The sequence below is a fragment of the Gorilla gorilla genome, chromosome 21 (assembly GCF_029281585.2).
Source record: "Gorilla gorilla gorilla isolate KB3781 chromosome 21, NHGRI_mGorGor1-v2.1_pri, whole genome shotgun sequence".
Classification (NCBI taxonomy): domain Eukaryota; kingdom Metazoa; phylum Chordata; class Mammalia; order Primates; family Hominidae; genus Gorilla; species Gorilla gorilla.
In genome coordinates, this window is record NC_073245.2 from 30,654,661 (window position 1) to 30,673,054 (window position 18,394).

At 38.7% G+C, this 18,394-nt stretch overlaps 1 protein-coding gene across 7 annotated transcripts in view; it reads right to left on the reverse strand.

The window, feature by feature from the left end:
- Positions 1 to 18,394, reverse strand: part of RALGAPA2 (Ral GTPase activating protein catalytic subunit alpha 2) — a 325,720-nt gene that overhangs the window by 262,453 nt on the left and 44,873 nt on the right. For all 7 annotated transcript variants that reach the window (XM_055373507.2, XM_055373512.2, XM_063702324.1 and 4 more), the window contains exon 4: positions 3,870 to 3,927. In XM_055373507.2, coding sequence (XP_055229482.1) covers positions 3,870 to 3,927 — 58 coding nt within the window. The remainder of the gene's footprint in view (positions 1 to 3,869; positions 3,928 to 18,394) is intronic.

An 18,394-nucleotide genomic window follows, 5' to 3' on the forward strand; every position in this document is an offset into this window, starting at 1 on the left:
CTGCCTACCTAACAAATAATTATTGAGTTCGGGCACAGCACTGTACACTGAATGAGATAGGAAACTTGGTTTCTAGAGGCTCCAGAGCAGTAAGCCTTCTTAAAGTGAACACACATATAACTTAAGTCCTGTGTTGACGATGCGCAGCCCGCCCTTATACCAAATATCCCTGCTTTGCTGCCAGTGCCATTCTTTGCCATTGCCTCACTCTCTATCAGTTCTAATTATTGCCCAGAAATGAGATGTCAAGCAGTCACCTTTATCCACCATGATTTACTGGCCTAAAAAATGACTTCAGAAACAATTTGATAAACAATTTTTTCTTTCGTAGTCAGTAATGGAAATTTACAAATAGTTGAGTTGTATATTAGCATACAATGCAGAGCTCATGAGTATTGTGCCAACCACTCCCCTGGTCATGTTGCTCTACAAACATCACTTGAAGAAATACCTCCAGATGGAATAATGAACCCATGTTCATTTCACATAGCAAAACTTACGAGTTCAAATATGTTTCCTCATTCAACGATTTAAAGCAAGGAGCCAGCCATTAAAAACCAAAACAAAGAAAAACCGCAGACTATCCCTCCCATTTAAAAGCAGTTTTAAGAGAAATAGAATGTCTCTGTTTTCTACAGACAAAATAAGATGACATGATAAGAAACAGACTTCAAGCACTGTGGTGGTTGATGTTTCAAATTATTTTCTTTCTTCTCAGGATAAAATGTGGCTTTTGAGACTCATAGAATACAGCAGTTGCCCTTATTTTAGGTTTCTCTGCTTAGAGACACTGTCATTTGCAGTGTGGGACAAGAAGCATACTGCATCAGTGGTGTATAACTACAACTTCAAGGTTTTAACCCAACATTTCAGAATACCCTGTCTCCCACCAGCTGCAGTAACATTTAATTAGTAAGACATTAGTATAGGAGTGTCCTCCCTAGTAGGTAAGGAATATTTGCTACCTAGAATATCAGACACTGGTTGGTGAGAAGGCCCCTCCTTGCCCAAGACTCAGAGGTTTTGTAAAAGTCAGGATGCCAATGCTGAAGACATATTTAAAGCATATTCCTTTCCTTTGATACCTGGTATTTCCCTACAGTTTCTAAGTTTCTACAACAACTCAGTCAAGACCTGGACTGACTAATGGTAACAGTTTTAAAAATCCAAATAAACTGGAAATAATTCAATAGGTACAGTGAGGTATATATGTATATAATTACAAATCCATAATCTCTTATGGACCATTTCAAAATCCAAAAGATTAAAGGAAAACTGAAGTTCTTCTGTGTAAGTCATTAGTGGACAGAACCTAATCTGAATTCATATGCCTGCAACACCCGAATAAGGCTATCTTGTGTGTAGATATTCCACTAATGGTACATATTCTTATCTTAAGCTACAGAAATAATAACTTGCTTAGTTGGGGCCGGGAAGAGAAGGCACTGCCCAGACCACTGGAAGTGTTATGTTAAGATTGTCTTGATGTTCTAATTTATTTGTTTCATTGTACATCAACGCACCACACTGTCATTCTAAAATCTGAAAATGCCTGATTCCAAAACACATCTAGTAAAGATCACTGTAGAAGCGATGTGGACCTGTGTCAACACCAATTTCCACCCAATATGATTATCATGCAAAAATATATTTGTCTGAAAAGAGCCTGTTTGACTTTAAGTATATAAGCATCAGTAATAAATGTGGATTATTTTACATGCAAATGCTCATATTTCAGCATTCTGAAATATTATTCATTCTGACCACTTTACAGCAACAGCTTGTTCTGCACACCGGATAAACAACACATACTGCTATTAGATGGCTCAGGAAACTCAGTATTTGGCAATCTCAATTGAGGAGTCTGAGGCCTCCAGTCATTGTTCTTGCTAAGATGCTGCCAAACTGGGTAAAAAGCTACTTGCACCAGCAATTTTAACCAGTTTATGTGGTATTAGGCAGAATTAAAATAATACTACACGCTGCCTACTAGACACATAGTTTCACAACACAAATGCAAATTAATTTTCACACATAGTCCTAATAAGTTTATTCATGCTGTGAAGAGCCTAATCTTCAGACATTCTAAAGTGCTATCTAAAGAAAATTAGCATAGTTTTCATACAAATGATAAAAACAAAATTGAAGAAGGATTATATGTAGCACAAATAAAAAATACTGCATGCAGTTATTTCTCATTGTCAGCCATTCCTATGGTACCATGGAGCACCACAAATCCCCATGATGTCTCTTTGGATTATACCTTATATTTAAATTTTTATTTTTACTTTAATTTAAAAACACAAGCTGAAAGTCTCAATTAAGCAGAAATGCGATGGAGAACTCTCTAAAATTTAAAGGAAAACTTTCTTTGTGTATTTGAAATATTTAAAGATAAAGGCACTATCTTAAAGTAATGATTTACACATTTGGTTCAATTGACATATACACTTTTTTAAATTAAGAACATATAACTTCAAATAATTCAGTTTCTATAAGAGTCAATTCAATTTTAATAATTGAATAATCCTAAATGAAATTTAGGATTCGGAATTTTGGAATATCCACTAATCATGTTGCATTCTTTCAGGTTCCACAACTTTGTACATATTGATCTCCCACCCAGAAAACCCTTTCCACGCTGCACCTGTTCATCTTTCAAGGCTCAGATCAAAGTTACCTCTCTTGAAGCCTTCCTCAATTCCTCTGAACAGAATTATTCAACTTTTCTTTTTTGTTATCATCATACTTCTTTCATAGAGACAATTTTGCTGTAATTATTTTTCTCATCTATCCCCTGACTGGGCAAAAGGCCTATACAATACAAGAATGGTGATATATTCTTAGTTTCTGTCCCAGAACTTTGCACACAAATGTCTCTCCCTCAACAAATATTTGAATGAATGAATGATCAAACAGAGTTAGATTCCATCATAAGGTCACACTCTCCACAAATAACAATCATCTGGTAAGTAAGAAATCTTGTAGGAAATGCTAGACTCTTGTACGGCAGGGGATTGAAGGAGACACTGTTTAAAACGGAAGGCAGAATTCACGATTGATTTCCCAGAATTACTCCAGCTGTGCTGTGTATATTCAAGTGGGATGAGATGTTAGATGTTAAAAGCTGGACAGAAAAGGCAGCTGTGGTAACTTGCTTTATTTCAAGTTTCCTCTCAATGCCACATCCTAAAGCATTCAAAGAGAATAATTTTCAGTCAATGATACAGGCTTAAAGAACAAGAATTCTCTTGGCTGGGCACGGTGGCTTACACCTATAATCCCAGCACTTTGGGAAGCCGAGGCGGGTGGATCGCTTGAGGCCAGGAGTTCAAGACAGCCTGGCCAACATGGTGAAACCCCATCTCTACTAAAAATACAAAAAAAAAAAAAATTAGCCGGGCATGGTGGCGCATGCCTGTAATCCCAGCTACTCGGGAGGCTGAGGCAGGAGAATCACTTGAACTCAGGAGGCGGAGGTTGCAGTGAGCCGAGATCACACCACTGCACTCCAGCCTAGGTGACAGAGCAAGACTCCATCTCAAAGAAAAAAAAAAAAAAAAAATACACACTACTGTGATTCAGGAGGTCCGGCTGGGGCCTGAGATTCTGAATCTCTAACAAGCTTCTGGGTGAGGCTTATGCTGCTGGCCTATGAACTATACTCTAAGGAGCACACAGAGGAAGAGAGAGACATATTTGTCTCCAAAGTCAGGGTTGAACTTGTCTTGGTTTTCATTACCATAATACCATACCCTTATTAATATTCCTTTCTATAAGCTATCTTGATGATATCAATTATATAAAACATTACTGAAAATTCAACTGGAAGAAATTCATATTACTAAAAAATTTTTAATTGTTCTTACCTATACTCTGGTAATGCCATCGAAAGAAAATTCGTTCAGGTAGAAACTGCAGTATTTTCTATTAAAAAAAGATATAAAGAAAATAAACAACAAATGAAATTACACATTTTCATGACAGGCCCATATTACTCACTATAGGTAAGTTCTAGAAGAGGAAAAGGAAACTATTTACAATAACATAAATACCGCACTTCATGCTGTATTCCTAAGAGATGGTCTCTTTCACTTGCCCCAGGCAAGCTTTCTTACCTGAATGTTTTAAAGAGATCACTGTCCCAAGTTTAATTCCCTCCAAAAGAAAACAAGAAAAAACCTAAAATGTTATTTTTATCTTAATTAAATAATAGCCATTTCTTAAATATTAAAATAAAAATTTCCCAAATGACAGATTCCCCAGGTTTCTTCTTTTTCACCATCTCCTTCCCATTTTCATTATAATCACTATTAGTCTCTGGACAAAGAACAGGATTGGGAAGAAAAGTGAAAACAAACAGAATGAGACTGTAAACAACTCAGTGAGACAAGAAAATGAAATTGGTGGCAAGAATTTCATGAAATTAATGGCCAAAAAAACTAATAAGTTTTAGAATTATAGTTAAGAATATCCCCAAACTTTTACAAATTTGACTTTTGTAGATTCCATATATATGAGATCATGCAGTATCTTTTTTTTCTTTGAGACAAAGTCTCACTCTGTCATCCAGGCTGGTGTGCACTGGCGTGATTTCAGCTCACTGCAACCTCTGCCTCAATGGTTCAAGTGATTCTCCTGCCTGAGTCTCCCAAGTAGCTGGGATTACAGGTGCTCGCCACTACACCCGGCTAATATTTGTATTTTTAATAGAGACGGGGGTTTCACCATGTTGGCCAGGCTGGTCTCGAACTCTTGACCTCAGGTGATTCACCCACCTCAGCCTCCCAAAGTGCTTGGATCACAGGCGTGGGCCACCACGTCCAGCCCCATGCAGTATCTTTCTGTGCCTGGCTTATTTCACTTGGCAACAATGTCCTCCAGGTTCAACCATGTTGTCACAAATCACAGCATTTCCTTTTATAAGGCTGAATAGTATTTCACTGTGTATTCATACCACATTTTCTATATCCATTCATTCACTGATGGACACTTAGGTTGTTTCCATATCTCAACTACAGTGAATAATGCTGCAATAAACATGGGAGTGTAGATATCTCTTCTGCATACTGATTTTAATTCCTTGGGACATAAAGCCAGAAGTGGGATTGCTGGGGCATATGGTAATTTTATTTCTAGTTTTTTTGAGGAACTTCCATATTATTCTCCATAACGGCTGCACTAATTTACACTCCCACCAACAGTATACCAGCATTTCTTTTTCTCTACATCCTCACCAACACTCGTTACCTGTCATCTTTTTGATAATAGTAATTCTAACAGGTGTGAGATGACATCTCATTGTGATCTTAATTTGCATTTTCCTGATGATTAGTGATGTCAAACTTTTTTCATAAACTTGTTGGCCAAATGTATCTATGTATTCTTTTGAGAAAGTCTATTCAAGTCACCTTATCTTTCAAGCCCATAACTCTCAAAGGTATCTCATATCTAATGTTACTACACGGTAATTCTGACAAACACTCAAACACACCCACATGCATTCCAAATCCCTTTGAGTGAAAAATACCTACACACCAGACAACAGACTTCACTCTTGAAAAATAAAATAAATATAAATAAAATATATAATCCTTCCAAGATTTCATGAATAGTGGGCAAGAGAGATGATAAAGAATATCAGTTAGCAAAAAAAAAATTTAAAAATAAAAAAAAAACCTTGACAGACGTTTGCATGAAATATTACAGACATAAGGGGGAAAGAGCTTCACCTCAGCAGGGGCTTCATGGAATGCTTCCTGGAAATGAGACACTTGAGCTGAGACTTAGAAGATGAATTAAATTCGCCTAGTGGATAGGGACAGAAGGAATGCCATGGGAGAATGCTAGAAGGCAAACACAGCTTGGTGCCTTACAGGAACCACAGCAGCAGGAGGGTCAGTTTGGCTGGTAGGCAGTGAGAAGGGGAGGAGATGGGCCTGGAGAGGCAGGCGAGGCTGGGGGCTTAATGTCCTCATGGGAGCAGTGTGGTTGGTCCCTGAATGGGTTCCAGCTGGAGGTGAACTGGAAGCAGCTGAGAGGGGAAGCAGACACAGTCACTAAAGAGAGGCAATGGTAGCATTTCAGAGGAGAAATAAGAAGGCCCGGATCAAGGCCAGCCAGGTAAAGAGAACATATAATAGTGATATGCAGGAGATAAAATTGTCAGGATAAGTGGGTAGAGGGGCTGTAGTAAATGGAGGTCTCCATGGCTCCCAGTGGCTTTGTAGATGGCAACACCTTTATCCAAGAGATCAAATCCAGATGCAATCTTAGAGCCGAGGAGAATAAGCTGTCAAGTTTGATTCTGGACATCCTGCCATTTGAGGTGTCAAGGGATGACCTTACTGGAAATGTTCTTCTAGGCAAATGTGTAAATGGGTCTGGAGTACAGAGGCAGGATTTGGACGGTAACAGATATGGGCAGCGGCTGAAGCTGTGTGTACATGAGAGCTCTCTTTTGAGAGAGTTTAAAATAAGACAAGATGAAGCTCTGGAGGTATCCGTGAGCTGAGGGAGCTCTGCTAAGAAGATAAAATGAAGGTAAAGCAAAAGCCAGAGGCTAATGTGCTCGAATCCAAGGAGAAATCTTTGATATGCCAGCTATTTGTATGCTTACTTATTATAAAGATTAGAAACATTTACGAGTATTTATATGCACAACTAGTTCTAAAAAGTTAAACATATTAGAAAATGTGGGGAAATTGATGTCACATAACAAAATGACTTCAATATTAAATAAAGTGAGTTCAATATTAATCTCTTGCCTTGAGAACACACAACCTTTGTAAGCCAGACACCAAATGCCAGGCATGACAGATCCATCTATAAATTGTACAGAAGTAAACTGGCTGTTTCAAGGGAAAAAAATCAAAATAAGTCTTCCCCTTGCAATATGCTCTAACATTAATTTTAGATGGATAACACAAAAAAGGAGCTAAATATAAAAACTGGGTTGTTATGTTATGTCAAGTTACATTACATTAAAAGGGAATCAGAATAAGTAAAACAGCTCTCTACAGAATATCTTAATAAGAACCCACGTGAGCATTGTCTTACCAACAGAACCTAAACTCAAACATCCCCATGGGCACATAGGATCAAGAACCCAAGCTGGTTTACAACCTACAGGAAAAAATCACAAGCAAAGAGATTAGAACAAGAAATGCAAAGACTCTGGAACTGAGAATAAGAATGAGGGTCTCAGGAGTTAGGCTGCCAGGCCAAATGAGCAACTCTGGGGCCACAAATACAATCTGGAGATGGCCTGGGGATCACCAGATGCGAGAGATGAAGACAAGCCTGCACCTGCATCTAAGTTAGATCCTCTGGTTCTTTAACTCAAACTTTCTCTTAACAGAAAAATTTACTATAGACCCCAATTTGGTATCTTTGATAAAAAATTAATGATAATAGCAAGGTGAGTTTTCTGGAAAACATGCTGCAATGGAGGAGATAGGAGTACAAATGGCCTACTGAGGACTAACACCTGTGAAAGGGAAAAGACGGCAGCAAGATTAGACAGGGGAGCCTCAGACCACGAGGCAGAGCTGACAAATCTCTGCCAGCCTAGTGGAAGCTCCAGAGCAAAGATGAGAGGAGTCCAGTGTGACCAGAAATGGCGAGGCCCTTGTACTACTGCCTCTGGCAGTTACTGGCTTGGGGCCATGATGCAAAGAGTATGACCAAGGATGGAAAGCCGAAGGTGTGAAGAGCTGGAAACCATCAGCTAACGCCACTTTTGTAGCTGGGCAGCACATTCTTTCTTGAAGGGGAATATGTACAGTCCATCTCTATGTGTGCCACAATAATCTTCAAATTATTAATTAGAATATTCTCATCACATTGGAAAGGTGAAGTTCTAAGAGACGGGCCCCCTACTTGAGAGACGTGGCTTCTCTACTGGCAGTTTCTCAACAGCTGGCTGCTACCTCACGTTGATGGAAACCTGGTCCCAGTGAGTTCTCCCCATGCTTTCTGTGCTTCCTTCCATGCAGTTCACAGTGCCTGGGCAAACGGCACAGCAGTAACTTGGTGTCCTATTATCTCACGCATTCTCCTTTAAAGGACCTGGCAGCCCAGCTACATCCCAGGATCATATTCTGATCCCATCTTGCCACTTAAACATTTCATATAGGAAATGCTGAGAAAAGTAAAGATTCAGAATAGATCTTAGATTAGATGAATGCTTGACATACCCACTGTTCTTCAGGTCTTTAATTTGGTCAGGAAACTAATTTGGCAGTGAAAATCATGCTTTTTAGTTTTCCAAAATACATATTGGTCTTCTTGATTTCATTTTCTTTTGTTAGCACACAACAAAGAAAAACACAGAATACAGCAAGACGATGTGTATCTACATGCTTAGATACTGTCAGTCTGCCACAAAAGTAATTTCCAGCTTATTCTGAGGTCAAGCCTATCATTATCACCACTTCTGGGTAAGTTTTCAGATTCACAAAACGGATGGACTTTAAAAACACTCAAAAAGGCTTGGATATGAAATGCATGCCCAGTATCTGAGCTACTAAGAATATTCCCAAATAGACAAAATCTTACACAACAAGTCAAAGGCTGAAACATTACCCACACTGATGCTTTTTTTACCCAAATATTGCAAGAGCCATTGTTTAAAGTCTATGAGGTCAATAAAAATAAAGCCCAACACAACTATCTATGTCCAACTGCTAAGCCTGTCCCTCAGAAAGCCCTAGATGAAGGCTACCTTTACTGGGGCAAATACAATCTGGCATTTCTTCTACTGCAGCCAATATTCTAAGCTATACTGCTGTGAATGCCACATAAGCTACTGACATCTTGTTTGTAGTTTCACTGGAAAGTAAAATAAAAAAAAAAATCAAGAAAGCCACACAGTGTGAATAAATATTACTTTTCTGAAAAACACACAGCTCTATTTAATGCTCAGTGCTCAGCTGCATCTATATGGTAATCCATTATAGTACACTCGAAATCGAAATTAGGTATTACTACTGATCAGCACATCAGGGAATGTGTCATTCTTTTAACTGATTATCCATAGTTCTTTTTTCTTCAGAACCTACTGCATGACCAGGAATAATGTGAAATGTAAGCTGGAGTCTACACAAGATGCTATAGTCTACTTTATAACTGCTGGTCTTCTGATTTGCGTGGGAAATATTTTTAAATTATTATCAGATGACTGCAACATGTCCCAGTGGATTCACACTTGATTTCAATTCCACTTAGAAAGCTAGGACAGTGAAGAATGAAGAAAATACTACATACTAACTCATGGGAAGGTAATCAACTACAATAATGACCAACTAACATGTTACATCTGAAAGCAGAGTGTGGGGAGCAACCCTTCCCCAAACTAGCTGCAGGACGGAAGAGCTCTGGGTAAAGAAAATGCTGACCGAGGAAAAAACAGATTTGGTTTAAAAGAACAGAGGTCTTAGTTACTTGACCTTTTGAATAATAAATATGCAGAAAACTTATGATGAGAACTGGACTGTTCGGTTTAAAGAAAACATTCTGTGAATGCCTGTGCTACAAGTATAGTCTGATTTCAGAAGGACCCACGTGCATAGCAGCCCAGCTGCATAGATGCTTCCAGGGAGACCCATAGAGAGGGCAACTTGATCATTTGCTGTCTTAGGCCTGGACACTCATCTCTTACTACAATGACTCAACTCTTTCATGAAGACAGAATATTTGCCTTGAACACTTTCTCATTAACATTATAACAAAATGTTATTTGAGGACCTGCTATACGTTTAAAGTTAAAAGAAAGTTATTCTAGAACTGAAAGTCCATCAGCCACATACCTCCCTTCTTCAATATATCCTACACAATTCATATTCCAGAAAATATACAGATTAATCAAAATAATCCAAAAACAAGGGTGTGGGGTTCTAAACACTGTGACAGTGAGCTATATTTACATAATTGGAGTTAATATGACTATTAAAAAGAGTATATTCCTAAAACAACTAACATAAGACAACATCCTAAAAATATTATAATAAAATAATCTGAATGGCAACAGCAGCGGCGAGAGGATGAACAAGTTGTACACCTTGAAAGATGATGACACTGGGGACCATGCTCAGAATGAAGAAAACAGCACACAGAAAGATGGAAAGAAGGAAAAAACAGAACAAGACAAGAATCAGAGCAGCAGCAAGAGGAAAGCTATTGTCCCTGGACCAGCAGAGCATCCCCTACAGTACAACTACACTTTCTGGTATTCCAGGAGAACCCCTAGCCATCTCACCAGCTTACAGAGCTACAAACAGAATATCAAACAGATTGGCTGGGTGCAGTGGCTCATGCCTGTAATCCTAGCACTTTGGGAGGCTGAGGTGGGCTGAATACTTTGAGGCCAGAAGTTCGAGACCAGCCTGGCCAACATGGTGAAACCCAGTCTCTACTAAAAATACAAAAATTAGCTGGGGGCCGTGATGGCGCACACCTGTAATTTCAGCTACTCTCACTTAAGCCTGGGAGGCGGAGGTTGCGGTAAGCCATTATTGCACCACCGCACTCCAGCCTGGGCAACAGAGCAAGACTCTGTCTTGGAAAAAAAAAAAAAAAAGACTATCAAACATATTGATACCTTTGCCTCTGTGAGTTCTCAGTGATTTCATGGAGCCCTGACAGTTCACTCATGCCTGTATTTATATCGTGATGTTTATTTACCTTCCTGGTAACCTATTTAAAATTCTGGTTTCCTTAGTTGACTGACCTGTCTGAGAGATCAGATTTGTCCATTCTTAGGTTTCTCCCTAAACATTCCTAGTTAACATGTAGGTATCAACAAATATGAGAATTGCAGAGTTGATCGGAAGAGCATAATACAAAAGTACAGGTCTGTTTTTTTTTTTTATTTAAGTAGATATTTATGCAGTCCTTATTAAGCTCAAAGTGCCATGGAGAATACAAAAGCTTATAGTACCTGGCATCTAACCTCATGAAGTTTGACAGGAAAGTGAAAAGTAAAGTTTGAAAGTTTTGTATTTAAGAACCTCCCATTAGGGTTTTGGCTGTGTTCATGATCATGCATAAAATACTTTTTTCCTGTGTTCAGAAGGAAAATGAAATCCCTAATAATTGCTTTTGTGGGTACTGACAGTAGAGAGAGCCTAGACTATGTCTCACCTCCCTCCCACGTGACTTGGTTTGTGGGTACCCCAAGAATCTGTCTGCAACTAACACCAGTCTTGTTGAACAAAGGTTATTATGTACCTCCTGTGTGCTGTACAGTTGATCTTTAGGCAGAACCAAATGCAGGGTCTGTCATTTTCTTGAAATTATTGAGGTATTAGCCCTGTTTAAATGTGTAAAAAAGAAAAGAATACTCTAATAGGTAACATTACAATAAACTACTAGAGGGAAAAATAATATAAAATTAATAATAATCTGGGTATAAACTGCTTAAAATAGTTGAGAAGAAGTACAAAAGACATATGGAGTTAAAGTAAAAGCATAGGGCTATCATCGAATTTTGCTTTATTTATTTTTTTTTGAGACAGAGCCTCGCTCTGTTTCCCAGGCTGGAGAGCAATGGCGCACGCAATCTTGGCTCACTGCAACCTCCACCACCCAGGCTCAAGAGATTCTTGTGCCTCAGCCTCCTGAGTAGCTGGGATTACAGGCGTGTGCCACCACACCCAGCTAATTTTTGTATCTTTTAGTAGAGACAGGGTTTCTCCATGTTAGTCAGGCTGGTCTTGAACTCTTGGCCTCAAGTAATCTGCCCACCTCGGCCTCCCAAAGTGCTGGGATTATAGGTGTGAGTCACTGTGCCTGGCCGAAATACTGCTTTATTCTTGATATTAGAAGAAAAACAATGCAAATGATATTGTTAATTGAAAGATAGTTATTGGAATGAAAATAGAAAGTGTACCTTCCAAATTACAAAGCGTATTCCATAAAGCCAAAATCAGTGACCTCTCCCCCAAAAACAAAGTTAAAAGAAAAGCTAAAACCAAGTGCAATGGGCATCAGAATACACAGATGTGTACTGGTTACCACACACAAAAAAGTAGTAAGTATAAGCAGGTTAAATTCCCCTACCGAAGACCAAGTCCATCAGACCCAGCTTTCAAACACAGAAAGACTGACAATAAAATACAGAAAAGGAGGTTCACATGCACACACACCCACATAAAGCAATATTAATATCAAGTAAAAAAGTATTAACGGGACAAAGGGAATTATTTCAAATAGGTTAAATATGTAATTTACGATATACCTATAATACTTATGAATCTTTATGCAACAAATAACATAGCATGAAAATAAAACAATGGAGGCATACTCCATTAAAACAACTTTCAGAAACTAAAGGGGAAAAACACTTTTTAAATGGGGGATATTAACACACACTATCTTTGAGAAATAAAATAGGCAATACAGTATAATACGGAAGACTTGAATGTAGTTATAGCAAGACTGGTTTAACAGCTATATATCAAACTTCACAGAATCCAACATTTATGAAACATTTACAAAGTTATTTTTCTAAGCGATGCAAATAAATCCCTCAAAGTAAGTGTTACACAGGTCACAAGCAAACTCAATACACTGGGAGTCCACCATCAAGAGTTTAAGCTAAAAAATTCTCAATTATTTGTGGATTTTAAACACTCAAGTTAAAAAAAAAAGTAATTCTCAATTACTTGTGGATTTTAACACTCGAGTTAAAAAAACTGATTATAAACAAAAAATAATCAACATTGTGATTTGCATATAACAAAAACTGGTCAAAGCTGAAATAAGAGACAAATCCATAGACTTGAATTTCCTACAATGCAAGAACTAAGTTTTAAACTCAAAAAATAGAAATAAAAAAGTTTTATTAAGGAAGAAATCAATAAAAATAAAAGCAAAAATGACTTACATAATGAAATTATCACCAAGTATTGTTAATCTCTAAGCTACAGACAGTTGAACTGGTAGTACTGCAGGTAATTAAATATCCTCTTAATCAAACATTTATTTAATTCATTAAAAAATAGTCTTATTAAGTGCCCATTATGTGCCAGGTACCATGTGAGGGATCAGAGATATATAAAAGACACCATTCCTGCTCTAAAAGTTAGAGCCCTAAGAGGGAAAAGGTGAGAAAATCAGGGGTGTCAGTACATGCACAAGGAAATGAAGACAGACAAGGTGCACTTCCAAAGGGAGAACACCCTTGAACTGAATCTTGAAGGACAACAGGGGTGAGCCAGGCAAGGAAGAGCATTTCAGGCAGACCAAACAACAGCAAAAAATAAAAAGCCTTGCTGCTTATGTGGGGACCTGTAAGAGGCTGCCAGTGAGGGCAGAAGACAGGTGATAAGTGATAGAGAAGGAGGCAGACTAGACGAAGAACATTCTGAAGGCTATACTGGGGAGTGTGACTTTTGTCCTGAAGGCAATGAGAATCGAAATTACATCACACAGCATCTGAGGTGAGTGAGGGAGAGAGAAGGGGTAGAAGATCACAAACTGAAAGACTGCTTAGCAGGATACTCCAGTGGTGGGGAAACTGAGGCTCTGAACAAAGTCTTAGGTAGTAGGCAGAAAAGAGATCAAAGAGCACCAGCACAAAATATACAGAGCCACAGAGTGAAGAAAAATACTATCAGTACTGAACAAAATAAACAGTAGTCCTCCCTTATGCTAGGGAGATATGTTTCAAGACTCCCAAGGGATGCCTGAAACCACAGATAGTACCAAACCCTATATACACTGTGCACAAATTTCTTTTTCCTTCTTCACAATTTCATAGAAGATTCGTTCTTACTGTAGATCTTAGCAACCTCAGCATATAGTTTTTTTCTTTCTTATTAAGTCAAGAACGCTCACCTTTTCACTTAAAGGAAGCACTGTACAGCTTCTCCTTGGCATATCTGATTGCCAGCATCACTACTCTTGTGTTTTGGAGCCATTATTATTATTACTATTATTTTTGAGACAGAGTCTCACTCTGTCACCCAGTCTGGAGCACAGTGGCGCGACCTCAGCTCACTGCAATGTCTGCCTCCCGGGTTCAAGTGATTCTCAAGCCTCAGCCTCCTGAGTAGCTGGGATTACAGGAGCACACCACAACGCCTAGCTAATTATTGTATTTTTAGTACAGACAAGGTTTCACCCTGTTGGCCAGGCTGGCCTCAAACTCCTGGCCTCAAGCAATCCACCTGCCTCAGCCTCCCAAAGTGCTGGGATTACAGGCATGAACCACCACGCCTGGCCTGGAGCCATTATTGAGTAAATTAAGAGTTACCTGAACACAAGCAATGTGATACCACAACAGTTTATCTGATAACCAGGACCACCGCTAAGTGACTGACAGTTAGCTAGCATCTACAGCACGGATCCACTGGACAAAAGAATGATTCATATCCTAGGCAGAATGGAGCAGGATGGTGACAGATTTCACCACACTACTCAGAATGGCATGCAATTTAAAACTTATGAATGGTTTATTTCTTTAATTTTCCATTTAATGTTTTTGGACCCTGGTTGACCACGAGTAACCAAAACTTCAGAAGGTGAAACTGCAGATAAGGGGGACTACCGTATTAAGTACTAAAATGTGATATTCAAAATGTTTTTTATTAGGTACAAAAAATGCAACCTTCAAAAACTGGAAAGGCAGGCACTTAATAGATTTCAAGGTTATTTTTTCTCTTTGCTTAGGATCATGCAAAGGTCTAATCTCTTTTTAAAGAAAAAAATCACACTGCACTGGACTCCTCATTTTTTTAATGACGGAACGAACATTCAGTGACCTTCACAAATCCCCAAATTAGTAGCATACAATTCTACCCATAATATGTGGGTTTTGCCCCGAATAAAGCATTCACTAAAACAGATTCAAAAGGAGTCTTCTTTTCACAAAAGTATCTTACACAGGAGATCTCAGTCACAACCAAATCTGCCATGCTATTCTTCATTTCATGCAAGTTTCTATTTTCTGCCTGAAAACTACTGCATTTTTCCGATCTCTTCAGTTTTGGTACTAGCAGTAGTTGGCCATCTGTTTTATGCCATTTTTTAGGGGAAAAAATCACTCCCAGACAGTTTCTATAGGAGTGATGAGTAGAGAATAACAAAACCCCAGTGAGATGCCACTACTTGGTTCCCACCACTCCATAAATTCAGAGGATTTAAACTCCTGCCTCAGCACAATTAGAAAGCATTGTACACCTGCAGGTTGTCTTGGGACTGGCCACCCTGTCAAATTCATTCAGCAAGTGCCCAAGGCCTGCAGGAAAAGCCAGTGCACAAGGGCTTCAAGCCAGACCCTTCCAACCTGTACAGTGTCACAAACCACATCAAACACTAGATGTCACTCTGTAACAGCCACCACACTACATATCCAAACAAAACAAGTAATAGACTTATAATAGCAAGTTTTTGTACAACTCTCTCCTAAAGGTATATATTAATTTAAAAAAATCAACTTACCAAAACTGCATTAACAGATTAATTTTAATTAAAGAGAAAAAAGCTCTCTACATGTCTCCTGCTATCCTAACAATAAATAAACATGCTCAAGTTTCAGTGTGAATTTCCATATCTTTAGCCCTAATGCAGTTTCTACCACCTGCCCTTGAAAGATTCTTGGAAGCATTTTTGCTAGTATTGCCTTCCACAGGATCTCCTCTTAAGAGTGTCAGTTACCAACACGTCAAGTGGCACACTATGTGAAAGAGGCCAGCATGCCAGGAAGCTCAGGGCACCTGAACTGCAACAGATAACAACAAGAATGTAATTTCAGACTTCCACGAACATCTTTTCTCCAGTGTCCCTTCCTCCAAGGCGAACTGAGTAATTTGGTATATCCCGTTGGGTCAATCCCAAGCTTCTCACCTATAAGTCTTGATGCAAAAGGGAGACTGCAGTCTTTAATACTAAATTTGCATATTAAACTATCCATTGAAACTGACTCCTTTCAACTCAAACATTTGTCTAATTAAAATTACTAACATTCTATAATAGGATAATCACATTTTAACCAGGAAAAGTGCATGCAAAGAATCTCCAAAATGGACCACATGTTTATATTTTGTTCCCACCTTCCGGTTTGTACAGATCATAGACATTTCACAATCAAAATCAGACACCAGAATAACCACATGCTATAGAGATAAAGGATCTCAGTCCTATGTTTTATTATTTCCCCAGTATCCAGTACAGGCGATAGCACCAAGGAGCAACTACAGAGCTAATTCACCACCACAGGCAACATATGAGACCAGTGAAAAAGGGTACCTTGGCCACCTGGCCCTCTACTGTGATCCCTGCAGAGCAGTCTCAAGGCAAGATCACACTATGCCATAACAATAATGTTATCATTTGGAGTTGTTCCCAACCAAGGGTTCAACATCAGTAAAAGCCACAAGTATGGCTGGCATTACAAAGAAAGCCAGATGATTACACACCTCTATTATCATTTAAATATAGCCCCATGTCATAAATGTGACCCAAAATCCTAGTCATGCTAACTAGAGACATTCACTTTGCCAACTGGAACTCAGGGAGACTTTGGGGATGGGAGATGGGTGTCTGTGTCAGCTCAGTTCTTTTAAAAATGTCCTCCAGAAAATCTGAATTGATAGTGGCTTTTTCTCAATTGCAATCGGTCATTTAGAATTATGACAGTGACCAAAGAGCTGTATTCAAAATTGGAATCATTCTTTTAAAAGAAAACAAAATCTACTAAAGCATCTAAATATTTGAAATCCTCAATAAGAACTTAAATTCCAAGGATTTTAGAAGAATCTGCTTTTCTTGTTCATTTTAGTTGTTCTTGTCCCTCTTCCACTCAAAAACCGTGAAGTGGTCCTTACAGGAAACAAAATAAAAAGCAGTGTCAGCCTGAGAGGTTTGTAGAGGAAGTCCTTCACCTCGGCATGGGAGGAGGGAGCAGCACGGAAGGATGGCTGCACACTGGACAGCCTGGAATAAGAAATAACAAAGCAGAGAAAAGCGCAGAAACTGTGGCAACTAGTTAATTGTAAAAATATGATTCTGCCACCTTGCTATGTATTATTTGCTTATAAGAAAAGCCATTAGCCATTGTATAAAGAAAGAAAAGGAATCGTTACTTAATCCTGTAGGACACCTAGCCTGAATCTGTTGACTTGCCTAGAATTCAGTTCAGGCATTTTCACTGAACCTCCACAGGAGCTTTTAATTTGTTTTCATTTTCAAAGAGTTACAAAAGATATGCAATTCTCACAAAAGAAGAAGAGGAGGCAGGGGTGGGAGGAGGAAAAGAGGAGGAGGAGAAGGAAAGGAAGAAGAAAGGAAATAAATCTCAGAATTGTTTGTAATCCTATTATATTCATAACTCTAGTTTTTCTTTAGGCAATTCACTATTAGTATCTGAAGTAAAATGGTGCTACTAAATGTGAAAAGTTATAAATGAATGCATTTGGATGGGAAATAAAATCAACATTCAAATTACTGGATTGCATATACAAAACAATGCTACAGAGAGTGAAAATCAGCCATTTGTTTCATCTTATTGGCACTGTACTGGATATAGCTATATTACTATTATCAGGAAAATCATTAAAAATTATTTTCCCCTACTCTAAGGAAAAAAATTAGGGGCTAAATCCACTATCTATATAAGCTCACCTGGAGCAATGAAGAACAAGAGACCCAGTGCTGAATTCCATTAAAGTAAGACATAGATTCCACTACATCCCTGGATTCACCACTGGTCAAATTATGAATCCCAAACATAACTACACCCAGACTGTGCACATGCTGAGTCCAGCCATCCAATCCAGCGTAACACCAAACTGCAGAGAAGGAAGGGAGTCAGTACATATAGGCGTGTAATAAATCGCAAGCAATCAAATTTCAATACCAGAGGAAAAACAAAAGCTAGCATCCACAATATTATTTTTCTTTCTCTGTATGTCCTAGAAGAAACCCACATGTCATCTGCACTTGCTGTGTGGTTCACCTGCTGCAGTTTGCCTCTTCCACCAATGCTTCTCAAATAAGAATCTCCTACCAAAGGATGGGTGAGAAAGAGACATGGTGCATCATCCTGGAGTGCACTGAAACTGTTTTCTTTATCTTGAAGGGGAAACAGATGGAGAAAGGTTGAAGGTGTGGTGGGGAGATGAAGTCCTAAGGAATTTGGCTAGCCTTTGTTTAACATTATTTTCATTTTAAAAAATGCACGAAAACAGTAGAATGACATTGTGCATGGCTTTTCAATTCTGTTTGCAGAGGGTCACTTTGGAGCCATGCTTCTCCAACCTGTGGAGGTAAATGCTCATTCCCCTCAGCCAAGGGCACTCTGGTAATAAGAAGAAGCCCAGAGAAACCATTTCAGTAAAATCCTAAACCTTAAGTCAAAGTCCCCTGCATTACAAGGATACAGATGTACAAG